The sequence below is a fragment of the Micromys minutus genome (genome assembly GCF_963924665.1).
Source record: "Micromys minutus genome assembly, chromosome: 17".
NCBI classification, from domain to species: Eukaryota; Metazoa; Chordata; class Mammalia; order Rodentia; family Muridae; genus Micromys; species Micromys minutus.
In genome coordinates this window covers 48,010,681-48,034,585 of record NC_137952.1, presented here as the reverse complement: position 1 = coordinate 48,034,585, position 23,905 = coordinate 48,010,681, and the positions used below count along the sequence as shown (strand labels likewise).

The window sequence follows — 23,905 nt, the reverse complement described above, 5'->3', positions numbered from 1 at the left end:
TGCTTCTTTGGGATTTCTTAATTTTTTTAAAGACATGATTTGTGTGGTGCATATATGACTGAATACTCACTTCTCTGAGTTCTCCCAGTCATTTGGCCATTCATTTTGACATTTATTTAGGTTTTCTTTCCAAACGGGAAAGTGCCATTCTGCAGATGTTCTAGAGAGAAGGAAAGCAGTGGGTGAAGTTTGCCCACAGTAGCTTACAGTTCCTTTGAAAATGTTCCCACCTTTGCGAGCTCTCTCTCTCTCTCTCTCTCTCTCTCTCTCTCTCTCTCTCTCTCTCTCTCTCTCTCTCTCTCTCTCTCTTTCTCTTCCTCCTCCTCCTCCTCCTCTCCATCTCTCCCTCCCTCCCTCTCCCTCTCCCTTCTTCTCTTCCCTCTCAGGTATCCAGGACAATAAGATCTGTCTGTGAGATAAAACTCTAGTCCTGCCCACTGGTCCTTTCTTCATCTAGGCTTCCATAGACTCTTGTTCTTAAGCCTTGGCTGTTTCTGCCTCCCAGAGGGCACTCTGTGTCCAGATACATAATCTTTCATTGCTGTGTGGCTGTAATACCTGAGGGTGTGAATGATTGCATTCATGGGTGGCCTGTGATATCATAAGGTGGGTGGTGAAGTGTAATGAACAGCTTCTGGGAGACCTCCTTCATAGCCTGCTCTCTCCTCAGGGCAGAATCCCTGCTGATGTCTTGTGCTGTGGTAGTCCCCTGCGTTACAGTTTTTCACTTCTTGTTACTTATTGTTTGCAACATTTTTCAAGACTGTTGCGGTATATATTAAATATGAACGACTTATCCCTCTAGTGTGGAGCTGAGCCCATGGACTCTGTCACTGGGTCGGCAAGCCACACTCCATGAAATTCCCTTTCCAGGTGGTTCATTCTGCCTGCCATGTTACTTCTCTGTCTCGGATAGATACGACCACCCTGGCGTGTTCCATCTTTTCATTGCGGGTACAAACATTACTCCAAAGTTTGATAGCTTTTCATGTTGGTTTATATAGTCTCAGTACACAATAAGAATATATCTAATGGACAAAGATACAAACTGCTCTTCTATATGAGATAAAAGACCTATAGAATTCCTTAGAATATTCATATCTACCTAACACCAGTTAAGTCCACCTGGGTCCAGATTATCCTTCTCGAGCTCCATCTTGATTTCTCTCTCAATCTCTGCTCCTCTTCTATTCTTCGATCTTATTTCCACCTACCTCTCCACTGTCCAGTCATGTATCATGCTGACATCAGTCTACATAAGATGGTAAGGGAAGCACATGAAGCCACATGTCCAGACCCATTCTGCACACTTCATGGGTTCTAGAAGTTGATCTTAGTCCTGCTGTGTTTTCAGCATGGGACTGTACTGTGCAGAGGATGCCAGGTTTGTCCTTCATGAGACCAGACAGAAAGAAAGGGGACTCTGCCCTGGGTACAAGATGCCAACTATTTCTGTTTTGTATAAATCAGCCATATTTGCTAAGTCCACATAAAATTCAATTGTTGTGAGGACAATAGTACTTTATAAACTTTAATTTTTTGAAATATGGAGCACTGAAGAAAGAAAGTCCAGTGGTTGTGGTTCAATGGAGACCGCAGAGATCGCCAGTGCCCTGCTGACAATTCCATATATTCCTAGTTTGACAGCAGGTCATCCCCTGGGCCTCATCTGATTTGGGTGGTATCTATTTATTTGAGGCAGAGGAGCCAACTCAAGTAAAATAGCAGCAAGACTAGAAAATAGGTTTAGGAATGTGACTATAAAAATGATGTGAGGCTTGGGAGATAGTTCTATCCACAGAGTGCTTACAGCAAGTACGAGAACCCGAGTTCATAGCTCATGTCCACATTAAAAACAAATACCCAGACTTACAGCAAGTGTCTGTCTGTGTATCTCCGAGGAGGCAGACACAGGAGGATCCATGGGGCTGCCCTGCCAGCCAAATTAGCTGAATCAGTGAGTTTCAGGTTTAGTGAGATTCTCTCTCAAAAGCTAAGGTGGAGAGTGAATAAAGAAAACACCTGATGCCAGCCTCTGCTAACATCCGTATGTCCATTCACATGTGCACATGTACCCACACACATGACACATACAGATATATTCTACACACAACCACAATAGTCCCGGTTACTCATAGAGGACATGATCTAAACACCCAGTGGGTACCTTAATCGCTCCACCTCCACCAGGTACAAACACTGTGTATGCAGTGTCTTTCCTGTGAAAACATAACTATAATAAAACATATCTGCAGGAAATGTTGCATAGATGTGTGCACAGACTCCTCATACAGCCCCACCTATCAGCTGGCCTTTATCTCCAAATGCTGCTCTGCAGAGCTTCACAGCCTCTGCATACAGTTCTTGTTTTTCTTTCCATATTAAGAGCCTTCACCTTTTCATTAAAAAGTATTTTTATAGATTTGTATTTGGCATATGCAGATTGTCAGCATTCCTACTCTGATATTTCTCCATGTTCCCTTGAATGCAAGCACAGCTGGCCCGTAGACCGCGGCCGTGGGCATGGCAGAAGGGTAGCCTGCAGTATGGATGTCCTAGACAGTGGCTACTTGGCTCCCTGGTTAGGACAGAACATGAAGCTGGGAGATGTGAAGTCAGGCCACAGTATTCCTTAACTTCAGCTTTCAGCCTGCTTCCAGGCTGGCTCTCCCAAGTCCACCTTAGTTATTGTAATACTTTAATGTCAGATTTCTTTAAATGCTTAAGTCCCACCCCCCTTGTGTGTGTGTGTGTGTGTGTGTGTGTGTGTGTGTGTGTGTGTGTGTGTGTGTGTGTGTATGTTTTTCTCAATACTGGAAGGAAGGAAAATGTATTCTTTAGAAATTAATTGGTTGAGCTAGATCAAATTAATAATTCAGCAATTTGAGAACATTTTCACTCAGAAGATAATCTGACTGGGATAAACTAGGTGACTTTAGCATTCACATTGAAACATCTGAATTTTACTCAGGGCTTAACTATCGAATATTCTTTAACAAAGATATCAGCTTCATCTCTTCAGCTGAACTAGCACATATCCAGGCCGAGAAGCCTCTGTTAGAGTCTCTAAAGGAGGAGGCTGCAGCAGTCTCCCCTGCCAGAAGGAAGGAAGAGGTTTTTTCACACTCAGGTCAGAGATCTGTTGTAAACATAATTCCCCAGTGGGGATATTTTTCTGTGTATTTGACATTGTGCCTTTGACTTTCAGTATCAGTTTGCTTGGGCCTTAACCCTGCCACTAGAATTTAGAACCAACAACTTGAGTTTATAAAATAAACTTCCCCTGTGCTTTCCTTCCTCATTGTTCTAGTTTACATTACTGTTACTGTGATGAAACCCTCTGACCAAAAGCAACTTAGGGGGCAAGCAGTTTATTTCAGCTCACACTTCTGAATCACAGGTCAGCACTGAAGGGAATGAAGACAGGAACTGAAGCAGAAGCCAGGGGGGAGTGCCATCTACCTGTGTGACCTCTGCCCTATGCTGCTGCTTCCTGTACAGCCCTGGCGTGTGTGCCTAGAGGCAGAATTGCCCACAGTGAGCAGGACCCTTCTGCAGCAATTAATAATCAAGACAGTTCTTCACAGACATGGCTGAAATTCCTCAACTGACACTCCCTCCTCAGATGACTCTAGGTTGTGTCAAGTTGACAGCTGAAGCTATGTGTCTGGATAGCTGGGTGTCTTACTTCAGGTAGACTGTATGTATTGATAGGGCATGAGGAGGGTACACATGCCCTGGAGTCTCCCTACAGGAGGCCCATCAGCCTCTCTCCCATTGACCATTCCCCACACATTGTTCTGGTGCTTTGCTGATGTGTCTCCATCAAGGATCTGTTGAGAGTCATGTATAAACAGCTTAGTACACTTATGGAGGTGCTACTCACTTCTATCCTTATCTGGGATCACCAACAGCTTCAGAGCAGCATCTTCCACACTCCACAGATCTACTCACTGTACGGAGAAAGCTGGAGTTAGATTTTACTTATGTCTCTCTTGACTTTTTCACCATAGGAGCTGAGCCTTTTACAGTTCTTTGCTCTGTGAGTATTTGTCTGGAAGTTAGTATTTTCTTTCCTTTGTAAAATCCAAATGAGAATGTTTCCCTGTAAGGTACACATAGTTGTTTCAGAGTCTGGATATTTGCAACACCAACACTACGCTCCATTTGAGGAAGGCACGCTGAAAACCTTGAGGATTACTGTTGGTTTGATCCAGCTGCCTGCAGCCCTCTCAGCCTGTCACTTCTGAGTGAGGATGTGAGGAGACTATAAATAATTTTCCCTGACAGAAACCACTTCACCTCAAAGAAAATGGCAAAACAACCAAGTGTGAAAGCATGCTGGCCAGGCTCTCTCTCGGCGTCGCTGCCAGGGGACACATGTGTAAGATGAAGTTGAGGCTGGATGGGTCTCAGAAGACAGACTCTGGGGAGAGGCATGCTTGTGCCAGCAAAGCCAAATTATAAACAAACTTTGTCCCATGAAACCACATGTCGAGCAGACAGAGGGCCTGAATGCATGTAGGTATATTGTTCCCTTGTGTAATGAATTGCCAGACCTCAGAACAACTAGTAACTCATGTGGCTACATTCCACCCAGCATTCTTTGCTAAAGCTTCATAGACGCTTGTCAAGTTCAATACCGTTGTCTTTCGTGTTTTCCAAGAAAGAATATTTGGGTGGAAAGAGGTCCAGCCAGTTAGCTAGTTAAAAGGCACCCAGACTCAAATGGAACCTCGCATCGGTGCTCTAGCTGTTCACTCTGCCTTGAAGCAGTTTCAAAGTTAAATGACAGGAACAAAATCAGAGCATTTTTGGCAATGGGAAAAAAACCAAGCCTCCACCCCATGAATTCTCTGCTCTGGAACACAGAGCTTTTCTGTGCAACTATCCACCCTCTTGACAGTTAACTTTGGAAGGGTACCATAAAGTCATCAGTGGCACCATTATTAAAGAATCTCTAAAGGAAACAGTGTCTACATTCTAAAAAGGCAGAAATGTATATATAATTTCAGGATTAGCCACTTGGTATTAGATAACGCCACTTTGTATTAGACTTCCCCCTGTGTGCAAAACTATTTCTTCAACTCTCAGCATTCCTTAGTTGCCTGTAGTCCTTGTCTAGGGTTGAAGTTTCATGAGCCTTCCACATTAGCATGTCAATGGTAGTGTCTTGCTTAGGCCTTGCATAGGCCTTGCTAAGGCAGCCATGTTAATGAAATTTTGTAGGTATAGAATTTCTGACATTTCTAGAAGATAAAATCTCATAGCAAAGTTCCTGTTCCTCTGATTCTTACAATCTTTTCAGTCCCTCTACAGATGTGGTCCTAGGTAAAAACCTTAGGTTCAGGAGCTATGTTGTAGATGTACATGCATGTGCATACATGCACGCACACACATGTATGTGCATATTTAACAACAATTAAAGAAATAGTGGTCACCAGAGAGGGGAAATGAATGGTCACATAAAATAACCAAGAGGGTTAGCGAAAAGGTGGCCAACATTATTAGATATCAGAGGTGCACACATGATGCCCAGGAGAGATGACTACTTGCCTACCAGAACTGCTGGTATGGAAATACCCATAGGCCCGAGTGTTAGTCGGGATGTGGCACAACTGAGCCTCAGTAAGAGAGTCAGTTACTGAAACTACTCACACAGCCTGTCCAGTGGGTTTTTATTTTAATTTAGCTGAACACATAGCATACCATGTGACCCAGCAATTCTACTCCTAATAGTAGGAACAACAAAAGTACATGAATGTGTCCATTAGTAGACTTAGGGAAAAATATTCCTACCAGCCAGTTCTCAAAATCTTCAAAGCCGAAACAAACATCAAGCTCAAGAACTGCAACAGAAAAACAACAACAACAGAAGTCAAGCAAACAAGTTGTAGAAAATTGACATAACAAAATAACCCACATGCAACTAAAAATGGATCTTCTAAGCACCGTGCTCATCAAAAAGATGTAGCCTCAAAAACCTTGTATGGTGCCGTTTGCATGAAGTTTGTAACCAGAAAGAAACTCTACTAGTGCCATAGGCCTAGAGTTCCAGCTGTTCAGAGGGAAGAAGCCAAAGGATTAGAAGTTCAAGACTAACCCCCAAAATGTAATAAGTTCCTGTCACAAAATTTTAAAGGTTAAGACAGACTAAGTAAGCAACTCAGTGGAAGAACTTTGTCCAGTTGCACGAGAGTCCATTTCAGAACTGCCCATACAAAATGAAAACGGAACCCACGTTTGCTATTAGAAATCAGTTGGATGCATATGGGATGGATCCCCAGGTGAGACAGTCTCTGGATGGCCTTTCCTTCAGTCTTTGCTCCACTCTTTTTTCTGTATTTCCTCACGTGAGTATTTTTCCTTTTTTTAAAAAGGACTGAAGCATCCACATTTTGGTCTTCCTTCTTCTTGAGCTTCATATGGTCTGTGACATAGCAAAATACTGAACAGCCACCCACATGTAGCCACCAAACCCAGTGACCATTGCTGATGCTAAGAAGTGCTTGCTGACAGGAGCCTGACATGGATGTGTTTTGAGAGGCTCTGATGAGGATGCTCACAGCCAACCATTGGACTGAGCACAGGACCCCAATGGAAGAGTTAGAAAAAGGACTGAAAGAGCAGAAGGGGTTTGCAACCCCCGTAGGAAGAACAACAATATCAACCGATCAGAACCCTCAGAGCTCCCAGGGACTAAACCACCAACGAATAAGTACACAGGGAGAGGATAGCATTGCCTGCTATCAATAGGAGGAGAAGCCCTTGGCCCTGTGAAGGCTCATTTCCCTAATGTAGAGGAATGCCAGGGTGGTGAGGTGGGAGTGGGTGGGTGGGAGGGAGAGCATCTTCATAGAAGCTGGGGGGAGCGATGGGAGAGGGAAGAACTGGGAAAGAGGATACATTTGAAATGTAAATACATAAAGTATCGAAGAAAAAAAGAAAAGAAGTCAGTTGGCTACTGTTTTCCCTCCTAGAGCAGGAAGAAGGAACTGCAAAGAGAACTTCCTGGCACAGCAGTGTACATGTCTAGAATCAGGTGCTGCTTGCAGTACACCCAGTTTGAACATTAGTCACGTTTTCTTTTATACATTACACTTTCTGGTATTTCTAGCATATCTTATGGTGTTTTTTAACATCTTAAATGCACAGAAGCTAGTTTTTAATATTTTTAAACTTCAGCTGTAGCAATATAAATTTAAATCAACTTAGTGGTTTGCATGGGTGTAAATTGGAGTTTTGTGGCCTATTGTGCCTTACTCTGTTGAAGAAATATTCATTTATTTCTTAATAATGCTTCATTGACTTCAATTTGTCCACCAAAGGTAAGAAATAAGGAAACAGTGAATTCCATGCACAGCAGCAATTCCTGCAGCTTAGCATCCATTCTGCCTGGCTTGTCCGGGTCCCACAGATTATTCAGTCGTTCCTTGCTTGGCCATATAATAAAACTTACCTTATTGTGATCTGTATGCCCCCAGGAAGAAGAACATTAAAAAAGATGACTGTGGGCTTTCAAGACACAGCTAGAGAACTAATTCCAAACCTTCATTTTGTAGGAACTGTGAGAGATATAAGGAGAAGCCCCCTTTCCCCTGGTAGTAGCCATGTGCACTAACCTAGAAGAAAACCGTGGACTTTTTAGTAGGCCTTAGTAATTGTCTAAGAAATACTTTACAAAATGACCAGGGAGTTTGCAGATGGAGTTTTCAAATTCTCACCTCCTATAAAAAATAATAACTGTATGAGCTACTGCACAATCTCAGTGCTTAAGTTATAGCAGAATCATGGCTCAAAATTTCATTAATTAATTAATTAATTAATTAACTAATTAATTAATTAAAGTGTGAGGGCTCCCAACAGTAATTCCTCCACACATGAGGCTGAGTTAGAAGATTTCTTGAGTTCGAGACAAGCCTGAACTGTATACTTAAATTTAGGCCAGCTTGAGCTTTAGAGTGAGACCCTATTTCAACAAAGCAAAAGTAACAGAAACAAACTCAGTGGTGGGCGAGACCTCACCTGCATCTGTCACCAGCTCTAGTGTCATCATGGGGCTGGTTTGTTTTATGAAAAATGCAACATGATATGGAATCTGATCTTTAGAATATATTGTTCAAAATTCTCTCTCTCTCTCTCTCTCTCTCTCTCTCTCTCTCTCTCTCTCTCTCTCTCTCTCTCTCTCTCACACACACACACACACACACACACACACACACATTTTCTCACTTGACACTCAGTAATCTAATCCAAAATTGCCTAATCTCTTCAGTGGTGATCCCAACCTGGGGCAAAACTGACCACCGTTAAATTTTAAGCTTCTCTCTTTACTCCATAATATGGACACTAAATAAAAGTTTAGTTAAAAATAAACAAAAGTTTATCAGTATGACCTTAATATATCTCTTGGAATCTGCATTTCAGCTCGCTGCTCTTGAATTTCCCCCAAAGAAGCTATTTGGAAACAAAGACGAGCGTGTAGTCGCTGAGCGTCGGACACACTTAGAGGTAAGGGATCAAGCTTTTCACCCCCTGTGTAGAAAATCCAGTTTACGAATGACTGGCAAGAACAGCTCCTGCTGGACCCTTTGTCTTTATTGGCGCTTGTTGTGAGGGTCAGAAAGCAGTGTGTGAGTGAGCGCTACACATTCCTCTCAGCCAGATGGTCTGTGACACAGGGTGAGAGCACAGAGCTTGCTGAAGAAAACTTGGAATTAATTAACTGAACTTACAGCATGTCGTCATTGCTGCCTTTTCAAGAGCGTTGGGAGGGAGAAGATACAGACCTATTTTAGTCCCAGTTCAGTGTCTTTGGATTTAACTTTATCTGCCAAGTTCAATACAATCTGTTTTGGGGACTGCCTTGCTGCTGGTACCCATAGCTGACTGCTGTTTCCAGTGTGTGGCTTGGGGATTGTACTGTTGATTATGTTTGACTAAAATCTGACTTCTTTAGCCACAGCAACTCCAGGATACCTTCAGAACTCCCTCTATTGTGGCTTTGTTGGGAATAGTCACGTGACTCATTGTAATGAAATTCTATCAGAACAGACCTTTCTAAAGGGCAGTGTGCAACATAAAACGTTGGTAATGGTCTTGCTCCTCTGGAATGCCAAGTTGAACATGGCTGTCTATTGCTTCCCTTGGTCTCAGTGAACCAAAATGTGGGGATTGTCTTAAGCTGTTCTATCTGGAAGGGTCCTGTGAGAGCAAAGGGGCACCATGGAGAAAATGAAGCTGTGAACTGTTATAAGAGGGGGCAAGCTTCAGTCAGGAGCCATGCTTCCAGACCCAGCAGCTAAACATTTGGAGAAGTCCTGAGACCAGAAAGACTGGGCTCTAGAAGGACTGTGATGGACTCCAAAACTTACCCTGAGAAGCATGCTCCTAAAATTTAGTAGAAGAATCAGCCTTCAAGGACAAGGTTATTTTCATAAGTCTGCCTGGTGAGCTCTCTGCTTTACAGTGCTTTACTGTTTTACAGTGCTTGTGTTAAGTGCTTATAAGATTAAAAAGAACAAACAAATGTAACACTTACAATAGTAACAACTTTCCTTCTCTGAACTTTACCTGCCTTGACTAAGTAGCCTTATTTTTAATGAACACATGGAGAATGGTGGGTTACAAACTTGTTTTAACAATTGACTATTGGCTTTTATGACTGTTGTTATCCCTAGCTTCCCAGCACTCTGATGGTATTCTCATGAGACCAGGACTGCCACAACTTGGTGGCCTTTGGCTTTCCATTCCGAGTGCACAGCACTCTTTTATACATGATATTTTCTGTTGTAGTCCACATTTGTGCCTTCAGTGTCTCCTATCCAGAGGTGTGTGATCTTTTGACATTCTGACATTCTTTGTCATCTAAAAGTTTAAGCTCAAGAAATACACAATTGAATTTCAAACGAAAACTAGGAAAAAGAAACGTTCAATGATTTGAGGAAGCTTTCGGTTTTTTGCATTCTTAGCTATTGTTGGCCACTCGAGGCCGCATGGGTGTCATGGATTGGTGGTTCCACAGCCTACTAGACTGATATTGTCACGGTCTAGTAATTTATCTACTATTGAATTCTGTTTGTGCACACCTCCCTGTGGCAGCCTAAGATTATCTGTTCACAGTTTGGTCATGCTCACTGTTGGGCTGTGGCAGGTAGAACATCATGACCAGAGCACAAGGCAGAGGAAGCACCACAGCCAGGAAGCAAAGAGGAAGACAGGAGGTGGTCAAGGTCCACCTCAAGGCCATGTCCCCAGTGACCCAACTCTGGCCCACTGGGTTCCACGTTTCACAGACTCTACCTACCAGGAACATTAAAGTAGAACTAAGTTTTTGACACACATGCCTCTGGGGACCCTTACCCCAACCTCAACACTGTACATATACAGCAATGCCTTTGGTTGCCTGTGACTGTTGAGTACTGGTACTTTTCCAGAATGTGCTTCATACCTTGGGGAAATAAGCACTTGCGTTTGAGGATAAGTGTTTCACTTAAAACTGAGTGGTAAGTCTTAGAGCTTAACCTTCTTTTCAAGAAGCCAGTATAACCCACTTTCACTTTAATAGAAAATTAATCTAAGATTCTTGCATTAATTTCCTGTGGATATTTAGACTTTTCATTTGATCTTCTAGCATCAGAAGCCACTACTTGAGTTAGTGTATTTTTATATAAAAAAATAAGTTACTTTCCATTAACTGCTTATGATTTAAGTAAACAAACATTTGTTTGATTTCTCTCTCATGCTGGATCCAGTGCTCAGTGCTGTGTAAAACACAAAGATTACTAACACATTCCTTTCTCTCAAAGAACATATGCTTAAGTTTCTTTTCTAAAATTTATCTGGAGATGTCATAGATATATGAACACATAAAGAAAAGTGAATTTCAGCTAGACCCATATCTATATCTGCATTATATCTGATATTTGTAATGATTTTGTAAAAGGAGTTAACATTATTAAAATTCAAAAATACAGTTTTATAAATGCAATCACTTTGATAAAGCTGTGTAAATGGTGATTTTTAGTGAGTTTTATTATGTATAGAAGTTTCCATGTTATAAAAGTTAAGTCTTTTGTAAGAATCATTTGTTAAGATGGTGGGTAGAAATGCAAAGCCGTGATGAGAGGAGATGCTTGAGAGGTGAATTCCATACATTGGAAAGAGGATGAGTTGTGTGCCTCGAGCTGGGAAACTGGGATGGTGGCATGTAACGTACTGCATCAGAAAACACAGAGTAGGAAAGGACAGTAAGTGATGGAATAGCATCCAGCGCCCTCAGTGATCGAGTTATGATGTCCCCACTCAGACAACTCTGCCTGGCAACAGGTGATCATGATTAGAGCCCGTTTTGCATAATCTCTCCTGTAAAGGATTAACATGCTTCCTGGAACTTCTGTTCAGAAAGAAACATAGAATGTTTCTAACTTGGGTGAATCTTCTCATTGCTGCCTTCCTGACCAAGCTGGAACCAGTTCGGTGTGTATAAAGATCCACCTTGCCTTTGAGCACTAGTGTTCTGGTCGCTCCTTCTTCAGGCCTGAAAACAGCAGGGAGCTAAGTTATCAGTCAGATACGGTAGTGCATACGGTAGTGGATAGAGGGAAAGAGGACAGAGTTCTCTCTTTCCAGGAAGGAAAGAGGGAGAGAGGAAGGGAGAGAAGAAGAAAAGGATGGAGGGAGAGAAACAGGGAGGGAGGGAGGTCATTGAAACTACTGGTCTGAATGTCACCAATTGCCACTGTTGCCACTCGAGAGCTCTGGAAACTGCCTGCTCTCCCCCAAGGCCTGCGTTCTAGCACTTCCTGTCTACTGAGTGCTACCAGTTATGTTCTGCCAATTATTTCTCGTGAGGAGCTTGGGAAGGGAGATCATTTGTCCTTATTCATGGGTGAGGAACCATGTCTTGAGGTGGTAAGGTTCCCACAGCTACTGAGGAAGTGGTAGAGCTTTGGCTCACCCTCAACATGGCTTCCAGAGCAGCCTTGTCATTGAGCGTCCACTCTTCCCTATAGAAGTGTCACTTCTGGATAAGTTCCAGAATCTTACAAGGTTAACCAAGCTTGTCTTTTTTCTCTGAAATGCCATTTCATTCATCTAAATTAGGACAATGTAGTGTTCTGAGGCTGCGGAGGCTCATTGTCATCCCCATCTTTGTGACTGGAGTGGCTAGTGCTGTCTGCTTGACCAATCTAGAACAACCTGGGAGGCCCTCTAAGCATGCCTTCATTACATTATTTGAGGTAGAAAGACTTCCCACTGTGGGCCACACCATTTCTGGGCTGGGGTCCTACACGCTGTCTAAACAGAGAAAGCGCAGCATGCCTTCAGCCTCCTCTGCTTCCTTACTATGCATGTGATGAGATCAGCTGCTCCGAGCTCCTGCCATCCTGATTTCTTTGCCATGGAACTGTGAGCCATAATAAAGCTTTTCTTCGCTGAGTGTCTCTGTCAGAGTGTTTGATCACAGCAATAAGAAGAGAAGCATAGGCAGTGGCCATGGCAGGGAGATGGCATTTGGTTATGTGTCACACACGTTTCTGTCAGTGGGAAGGCATGTATTGTGTTTGCTGACTTACTCTGCAGCCAAGAAAGTTTCCAAGTCTCAATTGTTTACAGTTTTATTTATTCTTTTAAAGATGTGGGGTGGCACATTCTTCCCATGTAGAGTTAGTTGTTTTGGTTTTACACACCCTTTGTGTTAGTTGCCCCTTCTGTACCCCTTTCTTATGGTTTTTTATCCCCATGACCACATAAACCCTCCTAACCCCACTGTCCTCACAGGATGCTCTTAGGCTACAGGAAAGCAGTGGAGTCTCAGCTTTTAAGTTCCTCATCTTCCCTGACCCTCACATGTGCCTCGCCTCTGCTGAATTACCAGAGAACCTGCCCAAATTAGCCTCCAAATTAATGAGATTTTTTTTTTTTTTTTTTTGTTTCCTTTCTGTTAATTGATGAGAGGTGCATTTTAGGTTACGAATTTCAGAGAACATTACTTTCTACTTGAAAACATTTCTGCTAATCATCCTAATAGTCTGCGAATTCAGGGCACAACTGGGATGAAAGAAATATCAGAAATTCTCTAAAACTAGAAAGCCTTCAGAAGCAGGAGAACCATGTTGGGAGTAAGAGCCTGAGAAGTTTCTAGAACCTTTTCTTCAACGTACAGGCAGCAGGCATTTTCATTCCCTTAGTTAACACACTAACAAGGTAGGCCAAAGTAGCTAAGAGTGTGGGCCTGAAGTGCAGCATCCAGCCCTGATGGCCAGTCACTGCTTCAGTTCCCTCATCTGCAAAATGCTGCCCAACTGTCTCCTCGTAGTTACACTGAGGGAGACTGAGCACATGTGAGAACACAGAAGCTGGTGCAGAAATAAAGAAACATCTAAACGTGGAGCCTGGTGCAATAGTTGTGAAGGTGGGATGATGTACCATGCGGGTAGGGATGAGGAGGAGGAGGAGGAGGACTGCAGATGGGCCTTGGCATTATATGTGTGTTCTTGCTTCTGATGATAAGTTGGAGACACTTGAGGTATCTTGTGACATCACCCTCTCCTTCATTCGACTAGTTTACAGTCTGCGGAGTAGAAGGCCCATCTGAAGCTTTGGATCACAGTGGAGTCTAACGTAAGAATGCCCAGAGGCACAGGGTCCGTGGGAAAGCTGCACTGTTACTCACAGTCCCTGTGCTTATTTGTTTATAGCTTTTTAGTTCCCTCTGAACATCTACTATGCCATTGGCTGCAAGCTGGCCACTGCAGAGTCACCGCCCACCCAAGTACTGGGAGCTCATCATGTAGAGCAGATAGCGAAGGCTCAGTGGTTTCCGTCAGGTCCATCAGCAATCTCCTCCTAAAACAAGACTTAAAGGCGTATTACTCAGGTCAACAAGGGAATACATATACCATGGTGAACCACTTTTGGATTTGTAATAATTTGCAAGAGTGTGAAAAAAAAATTTGCTCTGGGCTAGTTTTAAAGTCTGTATACTACTGATTCTTATCAAAAGATCCAAAAACTTTGGATTTAAACTTTGACTAAATTTGAAAAGTAATAGCCACACTGTGTTGGGTAAGGAAATATTTATTTTGTCTGTGTTCAGCCATGATTATGGTGTTTTCTCTGTGTTTTTTTTTCTGTCTGTCTTGCCTTACCTTCTATAGTCACACAGCCTTATGTGATGTCAGAATTCTATGAACTTGCTTATCGCTGTCAGGAGAACAGTGAGGCTTGGCTGTGAACGTCAGGCCAGTTCTGGGGATCTTTAATCATGCTCCCACATCGCAGGATGCCCAGAGTGTATGGGTATAGGTCTTTCTGACTGGAGCAGTAAAGTAAGTGAAGAGCTGTTTTCCAGATGCCTTCTCTGCTGAGCGCGCCTGCGTGAGCTGTCGGTACTGACGCACATCACTGCCCTCTTCTCACTCTGAACGAGGATCCCGGCGCTCACTTGCTGGTTCTTCCGATACTGTCTCCTTCCGCCTGTTTTCTGACTTAAGCATTGGCATTCCAACAACAACAACAAAAACTTTACTTGGTTTAGATATTATATAGTCTGAGTCCTTTCGATTTCAAAGTAAATTTTAAGGAAAAAAACCTCACATTTTCTGTTTCCTCATACATTTAGCTATCAGAAAGCTCTTTAAAAATCTGTGCTTAATTTAACATTCTTCTCATCTATTTTCTGCTATTTTACACAATGTCTAATGGTAGAACTATTATAAAACAGCCAAAGATTAAGAAGGTATCTCCTAGAAAGGACCGTCTCTTCCTCATCGGTTTTGTGTTTTCTGGCTATCCGAGTATTCATATTAGCAAGGGCTATTTTCTGTTATTAGAGCATTAGCACCACTACCCATAGCGAAGCATTCTGAAGAGGGTTAAGTGGCTGTTGAAGTGTGAGAAGAAGCTGAACCAGAGTTTGGAGGCTTTTGGATACCGGTGCCACGGAGATGAAGGGTGGGCATGTTGGGATCCCGACATAACGAAAGGCAAGACACCCTTTTTATAATAAAACCCCCATCAGTTTGAGTGGAAGCTCTTTGACCTTCACTATCACCAAATAGAGGGGGAAATCCCTCTCCGGTGTCCGTGAACAGTCAGAGCAAAACAAAATTAAAACCCACGTTTCCACAGTGAGTCCTTCCGAGAGGCCTTCCAGATGAAGAGTGTCCCCTGTTTTCAGACGGTGGCACTCTGCCCTGCTCTCTCCCCTGGGACAAGTAGCATTCTGTCCTGGGTGAGGGGGACAAGCAGGAAGCATGGACACCCTGGCTCGTGTGTGCAGATTTGTTGTCCACCTGTCACCTCCCAGTGCAAGCCACCAAACTAGCAGTGCAGATCTCAGCATTTTCCTAGCTTAGATGTTTTTGTTTTTAAGATCTGCAAATATATGTTATTTTCAGGGGCAGATGCAGCCTGGCACCAGCTCTCAGAAGCCCAGCTCCAATCTTTGTTTTTTTGGAGTTTGTTTTCTCTTTGCCTGTGGTCTTCACAATTTAAGTTCAAATGGAGAGTTTCACAACTTTCTGTTCGTGTGTGAATTCAAAAGCAAGTATTTGAGTGGGCCTTGTGCAGTGAGATATCCCACTCAAACCCACTCTACCCTAGCCTCAAGGGGCTCACATTTTAGGAGCTAAGGATACAGTAGAAGCCCCCCTATACCTTGCCCAAATCCAAGCTTGCCAGTCAGAAGTGCCCCTATTCGCAGCTGTAGGACCTGTGACTGCTGAAAACTCAACTCCCATGTCTTCAGGGCTGCCATTGGTTGAGGAGCACAACTTTACCTATGAATGGTCTTGGAACAAGTGACTTCCTGGTGACTAGTTGATATTGAGGAAAAATATCTGCTGTCCCTTTCTTCTTTGGGACAATTCCAAAAGGCCGTCTTGGCTTGAGAACTTTATTCTAGCTGATTGATTCTTTATTACGACCCAGAGCCCATTTTCTTCTGTCCAGCCTGCCTTCTTTCAGTGTTCACAGACATGGGTTCACGGCACACCCTAAAGCTATGTGCAATCTCTCTTTCTCCCTTTCTCCAGGAAATATATAGGATAATGCCAGGCTGGTTTCTACAGTGCCCATGTGTGTTGCACTGTGATTGAAGTCAGGAGATTAGAAAAGAGCCAGACTGTCATGGGCACAGACAGTAAGGGAATGACTATAATTTAGCATGTATCTGAGAAATTCCTTTTTTTATGTTTTTGCTTATTTCTTGAGATTTTTCTATAATATATATTTTATCATATTCTTTCCCCTCCCCTAACTTCTTTCCCACTCAACTTCATGTTCTTTCTCTTAAAAGAAAACAACCCCCACCCCCCAAAAAAACTCAAACACAAAAACAAATTTGTATGGGCCACCTACTCCAGATCATGGGGACTTTCTTGGTTGTATGGTTGACATACTTTAGTGTCATTCCCTTAAAAACATTGATTCTCCTCCCCCTTTCTAACAGCTAGGATTTACAAATAGCTGTCTGGCCAGGAGCAGGACTTTGTGCTCTCTTCTCTAAGCTGGGATTTTATCTGGCTTGAGCTTGTACTGGTCTTGTATGTGCTACAGCAGTCTGAGTTCATATGTGCATCTGCCCTGTTGAGTCTAGGAAATGCTGATCCCTTGAAGTTGTCCACCGCCTTCTTTAGAATATGTCTACCTCCTTTTCTGTATAGATCTCTGATGGCGGGACAGCTGTGATGTAAGTCAGGTAAACATCTGAGAATTTGAAGTGCCCCTTAGCTCAGTGTCTCCTCAGACAGGCCTTTTCTGCCCTTACTTCCCGATTCCGAGATGTTTCTTGGTTACAACCAGCAGCTACTGAATTTTTGTTTTAAATGTATTTATTGAGTGGCTGTTTTGTTTTCTAAAGTAGCTTATGTTTTACTTAGAAAGTTTCTGAAGACCGTAGAGTAGTTCATTTGCTGGACTAACCATTACTCCTCCATTGCCTGGCTCAGTATCTAGCCCTTTCTATTCTTCAATCAGCAGTTTTTGGATGGAAAGTTTAAAACCTATTAAAACTAGAAAATAGTTCAGTTTTGTCCTGATATCGTTTTAGCCTGAGAGTACATACCCAAACTTCCATTTTGAATGCACTTGATCTACCAAATGACAGTATGGCTTTGGGCAAGGCACTTAACTGCCCTCAGCTTCACTGCTGTCAGTGCACAGCATGGATTAAAAATAGCCACCTTCCATGGCTGTCGATGGATTAGAATGAGGGCAATACATAAACATTACCCAATAGCATAGTTTATAATATATCTGCAACTCATAGTGAAGAAATGTTAAGAATCACTTTAAGAGCAGATCATTCCTGCCTGTATCCTTCTGCTGTGTTATTGACGAAATGATTTTAGACAAATTGCTTATCCTTTCTGTGAATGGTTTTACTCATCATAAAAAGTACTGTAGATGAAATAATTCATGTAAAATACTTGGATGGGTAGCTAATGCATAGGAGGCACTGAAAAGGGTGGGTTATCATTATTTAACAACCACCAACTCTGATTTGTGCTTGTCCGTATACTTCTGAGTATGGAGCCGTCCATTCAAGCATGGCCAGCCTAACAGGGTCCACACTTCTAAAGAAAACTGACTCTCCCTCCCCAAGATGCCATTGACCATTCATAACCCCTCAGTAGGACTGGGAGCTCAGGAACCCATTCCCCCTGGCTAGACTGTTGACTGTCTGGATCCTGTGCTGGTGCTGTGCAGCTCAGGACAGTCATGTCCAGAAGATACTGTTTCTTGCTGATCCTCCCAGAGGCCAAACGTGACTGTTTTTAACGATTTTGATATATTACAATTAACAGATAGTGTGCTACAGTTTAATTTTGAAGTAAGCATCTAAAACCTTCTAAATAATGCAGTAAGACATAATTGGAATGAAGCCTTAAACTATGGTTTTCCACAGGTAATTTCAAATGTAGGGAAAAAATCTTACAGATTTGACAAAAATAGATAGATAGATAGATAGATGGATAGACAGACAGACAGACAGACAGACAGACAGACCACCCTTTCTGTGGGCCTAAAACTACTAAAAATAGTCTATTAAAATACTTGGAAGTCATGTGTTCATTATGTGCTTATGACCTTCCTTCCCTCATATGATCATCCTGTGTTCATCCTCCTCCTTCCTCTTCCTCCCCTTCAGTTCATCTTTCTTGTGGTTTTCCAATGCTGCCTTACTGTTTCTAAAAGCAGAAGGGCAGAATAATGGATGAAATGGTGTCAAGCCCACAGACCACACATGCATTCATCATATAAGCAAGCTACACTAGACACCTATGTAACCCATTGCTACACTAGACATATTTGTATCCCATTGTTACACTAGACATGTATGTAACCCATTGCTAAAAGCCCGAGAATTGCACTGTTAGGCTTGACTCCCCATTATTCTGAAATTAAAGTCACTATGTTACCTCTTTTACCATGCATCGTCTTTATTCACTCATTTTTCCTTATTTAAGTTTAATGTCAATGTTAGTTCATGCCTTAAGAGTCTAGAACTTAAAAAAGCGCAGACAGTAGACCTGTTTCCAAGCCAAAAGGAACCTCTTCTGTGATCATGTGAAACCATTTAGAGTGATCAAAGGCCAGGTGGAGCACTACTGTAACTGGTCAAATGATTGGAAAGATTCTTTTCTCCCTGTTTCTTTCATGGCTAATAAGCTGTTATTGAAACAAAAGTCCACAGAAATAACATTCAACTTGTATAGTGTTGGCCATCTACTGGGCATGGGGGTCTTCCATGTAGTGTGGTTGATACACCTGTATCTTAGTTTCTGTTGCTGCAATGAAACACTGACCAAAAAGGATGTTGGAGAAGAAAGGGTTTATTCAGTTTATACTTCCAGAACCATCTTTGAAGGAAGTCAAGAGAGGAATTCAAGCTGGGCTGGAACCTAGAGGCAGGAGCTGATGATACAAGAACTGTTGGAGGGATACTGCTTACTGGCTTGATCTGCATGGCTTGCTCAGCCTGCTTTCATAGAGAATCCAGGACCACCAGCTAAGGGACGGCACCACCCTCCATGGGCTGGGCCCTTCCCCATTGATCACCAGCTGAGAAAATTCCTTACAGCTGGATATCATGAGGCTCCTTTCTCTGATGACTGTAATTTGTGTCAAGTTGGCACACAAAACCAGCCAGTATGCTCTGTGACACTCCATTAGAGAAAACTAGTTTTCCCTTTGCCATTGGGTATCAGTTGCAATAGCTTCCTAGTTAGGGATAGAACCCCATCTGACTTGAGCTTGTGCAGGTCTTATATGTGCTGCCACAATCTTTGTAAGTTTGTGTGTATATCAGTCCTGTTGTGTCTTGAGAACAGTTTCCTCGGAGTCATCCTTCCCCTCTGGCTCTTACAGTCATTTCTCTCCTTTTCTGCACATATGCCTGTGCTCTTACCCATTCGCTTACCCGGTTCTTCTTGTCTGAAGCGTCAGTAAAACTTACCATTTTTATTACGTTTGGGGCTTGTGTGTGTTCGAATGCACATCTGATGGCCAGAAGACAAGTTTTGGGTCCTGGCAATCAAACTCGGCTTGTTAGACTTGGTGCTGAACACCTATACCTACTGAGTCAGCTGGTGGTTATCGTTTTAAATCCTTTAATGTGTTTGTTTGTCCTTTGAACATAAGTAAGCTTGATCCAGAAAGTCTGCTGGAGTCCTGCACGGCTCCAGCAAGGTGTCTTAGCTGGTGAAGGCACTCGATACAGGGTAGGAGAGAACTCAAAGTTGCCCTCTGACATTACATCACATGTATACACACATGTGCCTACAATCGTACATGTACACACACACACACAGAGAACACATTTATAAAAAACGAAAAAGGAAGTCTCATGCTTAAGACAAAGTGGTAGCACTAGAAAAGAAATGGCAGTGAACTGCGGTGCTCGCTGTGCTTGTAGTCCACAGCCTGCTCAGTTCCCCCGTGTCAGGACTACAGGGAACGCTTCTCAGCAGCTCGCTTAGTTATGTATGACCTTCGCCAAACCCGATTCAACTCTCAGCTGCATGAATCTCACACCCTTAGACCCCCGTGTATCTCGTGCACATAGCTCCCTAGAAGAGCTCTCCAAGGCAATCAATCCTCTCCATCTCCTGTTCGTCCCAAGTAGTTTCCTGTACGCCATCTCTTTCTTTGATTTCCTGCTTCGTTTTGATGAAGCACAGCCCTAGTAGCTTCTTCAGAAAGGACATGCAAAAGGTGAATTGCTAGCAACCTGTCTGCACATGTCTCTGAGACACTTACTGGATTCAGGATGTTTTTTTGGAAATGGTTGTTGCACAGATTTCCAAGGGATGACTCCATCATTTTCTGACTTTGTCTCTGCTACTAACAAGTTCAGGCCATTTGGAGTCTTGATTTTCCTGTGTGGCTTGTCCCTTGTCTCTTGGTCTAGAAGCTTAGGGTAATAGCCTTTTCGGGCTCAGTGTACTAGTTGGTGAGGATTTTGCTTTGCTCAACAGCCTCACCCCAGCTCCATTCCACTGGACTCTGAGCCCTGCCCATCTCTCTTGTTGCCTTCACTGCTAAGACTTTTCTGCTGGCCCACCTGTTACAGCTGTCTCTGTGGCTCCTTCTTGGAATATTCTGTTTTGTCAGTGCTGAACCTTCCGGTCTAGTGTTCACTTTACCACCTCTGTCTCTGTCCGTCTGTCTCTGTTCATTATCTCCTCACACCTACCTCAAACCAGTTCTTCCCTGTAGACCAGTGGTTCTCAGCCTGTGAGCCTGGACTCCATTGGGGCTGCAGATCAGATCTTTACATTAGAATGCATAACTACAGCACAGTTACAGTTATAAAGTGGCAGTGTGGTTGGGGGTCACCACAACATGGGGCACGGTATTAAAGAGTGTCAGCATTAGGGAGGTTGAGAACTACCACTGTAGATCTTTGCAGAAGCCATGCGGGGTGCACTCCACATTCATTTATTGTGTGGCACAACATTCCACTTGTTAGCTTGCATCTGGCAACACCGTTATAAACCCCAAGGCCTAACTTCACGCCTCCTGAAATAGTTGGTCTTGTTTATTTCTACTGATGTCAGCATAGTTCCTCCTCATACATCTCCTTTGTTGCATCAGCTCAAAAGCCGCATTTGGGATTTCATGCGCTCCTGTATTTAAAAGATGCAGCCCCTGTGCATAGCCGTCAAGCCCTCTCTCTCCTTACTATTTATATCCGCATTTGGGAGTCATCCTTCCTCCTGTGTGGAATCCTGTCCAATTTGCATTAGCCTTTCTTGCAGAAGCCACCATCCCTTTAACTCCATTTATTTAGATCTGTTTCCCAAATAAGCAGTGCTGTCCTTTGGAAAGGGGACTCACCCTGGCCTCTGCTGCTAAGCCCCATGCTGTCCTTTGCAGCCTGTCCGTGCTGCCTTTCTGTTGTAGAATTGAGCTGGCTCGTGTCCCCTGGCATTCCTTTGTGGCTCTGTGTGTCACTTACGCTTCCTGGTGTTAGTGGACGAGAGCACATGCCACAGCCTTTGAGATAGCACTGAGGGGAAACAGGGATGAAGTGGTTTGTTCTTCCCATTCTGTACAGCTCTTTGCCTGTTTGTTCTGTGGACAGCTCCCGTCCACTTTCAGACCCATTGCTTTCTGTTCCCAGAGTCCTCTGTAATGCACTTATACTTACATATAGGACTTTTATTCTAGGTAACCCAAACTTATTTTTTAAAAAAAGACTTTACATAATCTCTACTTAAAATTAAGATCACCGGTTTCATAGTATTTATAAAATTAAGAAACGGATGCTGGAATCAAGAAAACACTTGCTAATCAATGTTGAACATGGTAGAAATTGATGAAAACGCCCTCATTTTCTCAATGGGATTTTTAGACAACTAAAAAGCCCTGGCTTGTGCTGCAGAACTCTTCAATTAAACACTGTGCACATGAAGATGACCGCTTCTTCTGGAAACATCTCTAGAGCCTGGCCTGTGCTTCTCTGTATCTGTCTGCCTTTCTTAGCCATTGGTCACAGCACTCGTCCTGCAGTTCCCCGCACTGTACTTATGGGCAGCGTCGGAAAGAGTCTGGACCTTTCAAGGAACACTACACACATCTCCTGCCTGAATGGAGGCTTCTCAGCTTAGCCTTTGGTGTCTTTTGTCAACATACCATATGTATACATTGTGAAATATCCTCATCTACAGATAACTGTATAGAAAATAACAATTGATCTGCATTTCCCTGTATAAAATACTCACCTAATACCATTCTTTTCAATTAGAGATGGTGTGTGTCTTAGTCAGGGTTTTTATTCCTATACAAATACATGACCAAGAAGCAAGTTGAGGAGGAAAGGGTTTATTCACTTGACACTTTCACATTGCTGTTTGTCATCAAAGGAAGTCAGAACTGGAACTCAAGCAGGTCAGAAATCAGGAGCTGATACAGAGGCCATGGGAGGATGTTACTTACTGGCCTGCTTCCCCTGGCTTGCTCAGCTTGCTTTCTTATAGAACCCAGGTCTACCAGCCCAGGGATGGCACCACCCACAATGGGCTGGGCCAGGGATGGCACCACCCACAATGGGCCAGGCCCTCCCCCCTTGATCACTAGTTGAGAAAATGCCTTACAGCTGGATCTCATGGAGGCATTTTCTCAACGGAGGCTCCTTTCTCTGTGATAACTCCAACTTGTGTCAAGTTGACACAAAACCAGCTAGTACAGTGTTTGAGAAATTTTGGTCTGATATTCTCTCTGTCTCTGGCCCCTGACAGTTATGCCTCAATCATTGTCCCCAGGCAAGAGGATCATTGATGCAGATGATCCAAATCCCTGGTTAATCCTCTCTGCTGGGTGGGGTCATAGGCCTACTACTGAGGGCATGATCCTTGCACCAGGGGTTTGACCTTAGCTTCCCTACAGGACAGAGGGCCAAGACAGAAGGGTAATCTGCAATGCAAACAGTCTCATGGAGATTGCTGGGAGCCCCTTGTCCAGGGAACAAAACAAGGGGCAGCAGGTCTTCCCTCCCAGAGTCTGAGAAGCTTGTCCTCTTGCCCCAGGTCAGGAACTCGGTGCTGAGAGAGCTATAAACATGGAATTTTAGCCAAAGGGAATCTGCCATCCACATAGAAACTATTGTTAGCTAATATCAGAGGGGAGTGGCATGTTCTGTTCAGCCAGAACTACAGCTAGAGGAGAGGGCTGGCTCTTCAGTGTTCCTGTTCAGGGGTGCTTCATCCCAAATTCCACCACAAGGGAGGCTTTAGACTTCTACCAAGTCATGTGCAATGGACTCCTAATCCTTTAGTTGTTACGATCCAATTATTTGATTTTTTGCTTAAGTACATTGTAGGGAAGAGGTCCCACACAGAAAAACATTCCTTAATAATTGTAGCAGACAGTGTGGTCATGTGGAGCAGCCCTTATACCCAGTTGTCCAGAATCTCTGAGTTTCTATTGTGCCATTTCAATATGATGATGATGATGATGATGATGATGATGATGATGATGATGATGATGATTGCCTTTCCCCCAAATGCATTTCTTATAATGTCAGAATCTGAAATGTGACTGAAATCAACTCTTACCTGGTATGGGTTGGTTTTCAGCTCACATTTAATCATCATTCCCCATTTTGAAATGCTTTCTCTTCATGGCTTGAGAGAAAGCAGTTTTTGAAATGAAGGTCTCTTTGTAAGAGAAAGCACTCCCCCACCTCCATGCTTTAAGATCATCTCTTAGATATCTAAAAGGGGAGAAAATTAGCATCTTTGTCTACTTGCTCCCTAAGGACAGTGTAGTATAGACAAGAATATTGACTCTTCAGTATGGAAATGTTGTGAACTGAATTCTGCCTCAAGCACTTTACAGACAGCAACTTATAGAATCTTCTTATACTAAGAAGGTATTATAATCAGATGAGGAA

The 23,905-nt window shown here is 43.1% G+C and overlaps 1 protein-coding gene across 2 annotated transcripts in view; it reads left to right on the top strand.

The window, feature by feature from the left end:
• Positions 1-23,905, top strand: part of KIF16B (kinesin family member 16B) — a 249,667-nt gene that overhangs the window by 209,665 nt on the left and 16,097 nt on the right. For both annotated transcript variants that reach the window (XM_080931299.1, XM_080931298.1), the window contains one exon: positions 8,428-8,511. In XM_080931299.1, coding sequence (XP_080787425.1) covers positions 8,428-8,511 — 84 coding nt within the window. The remainder of the gene's footprint in view (positions 1-8,427; positions 8,512-23,905) is intronic.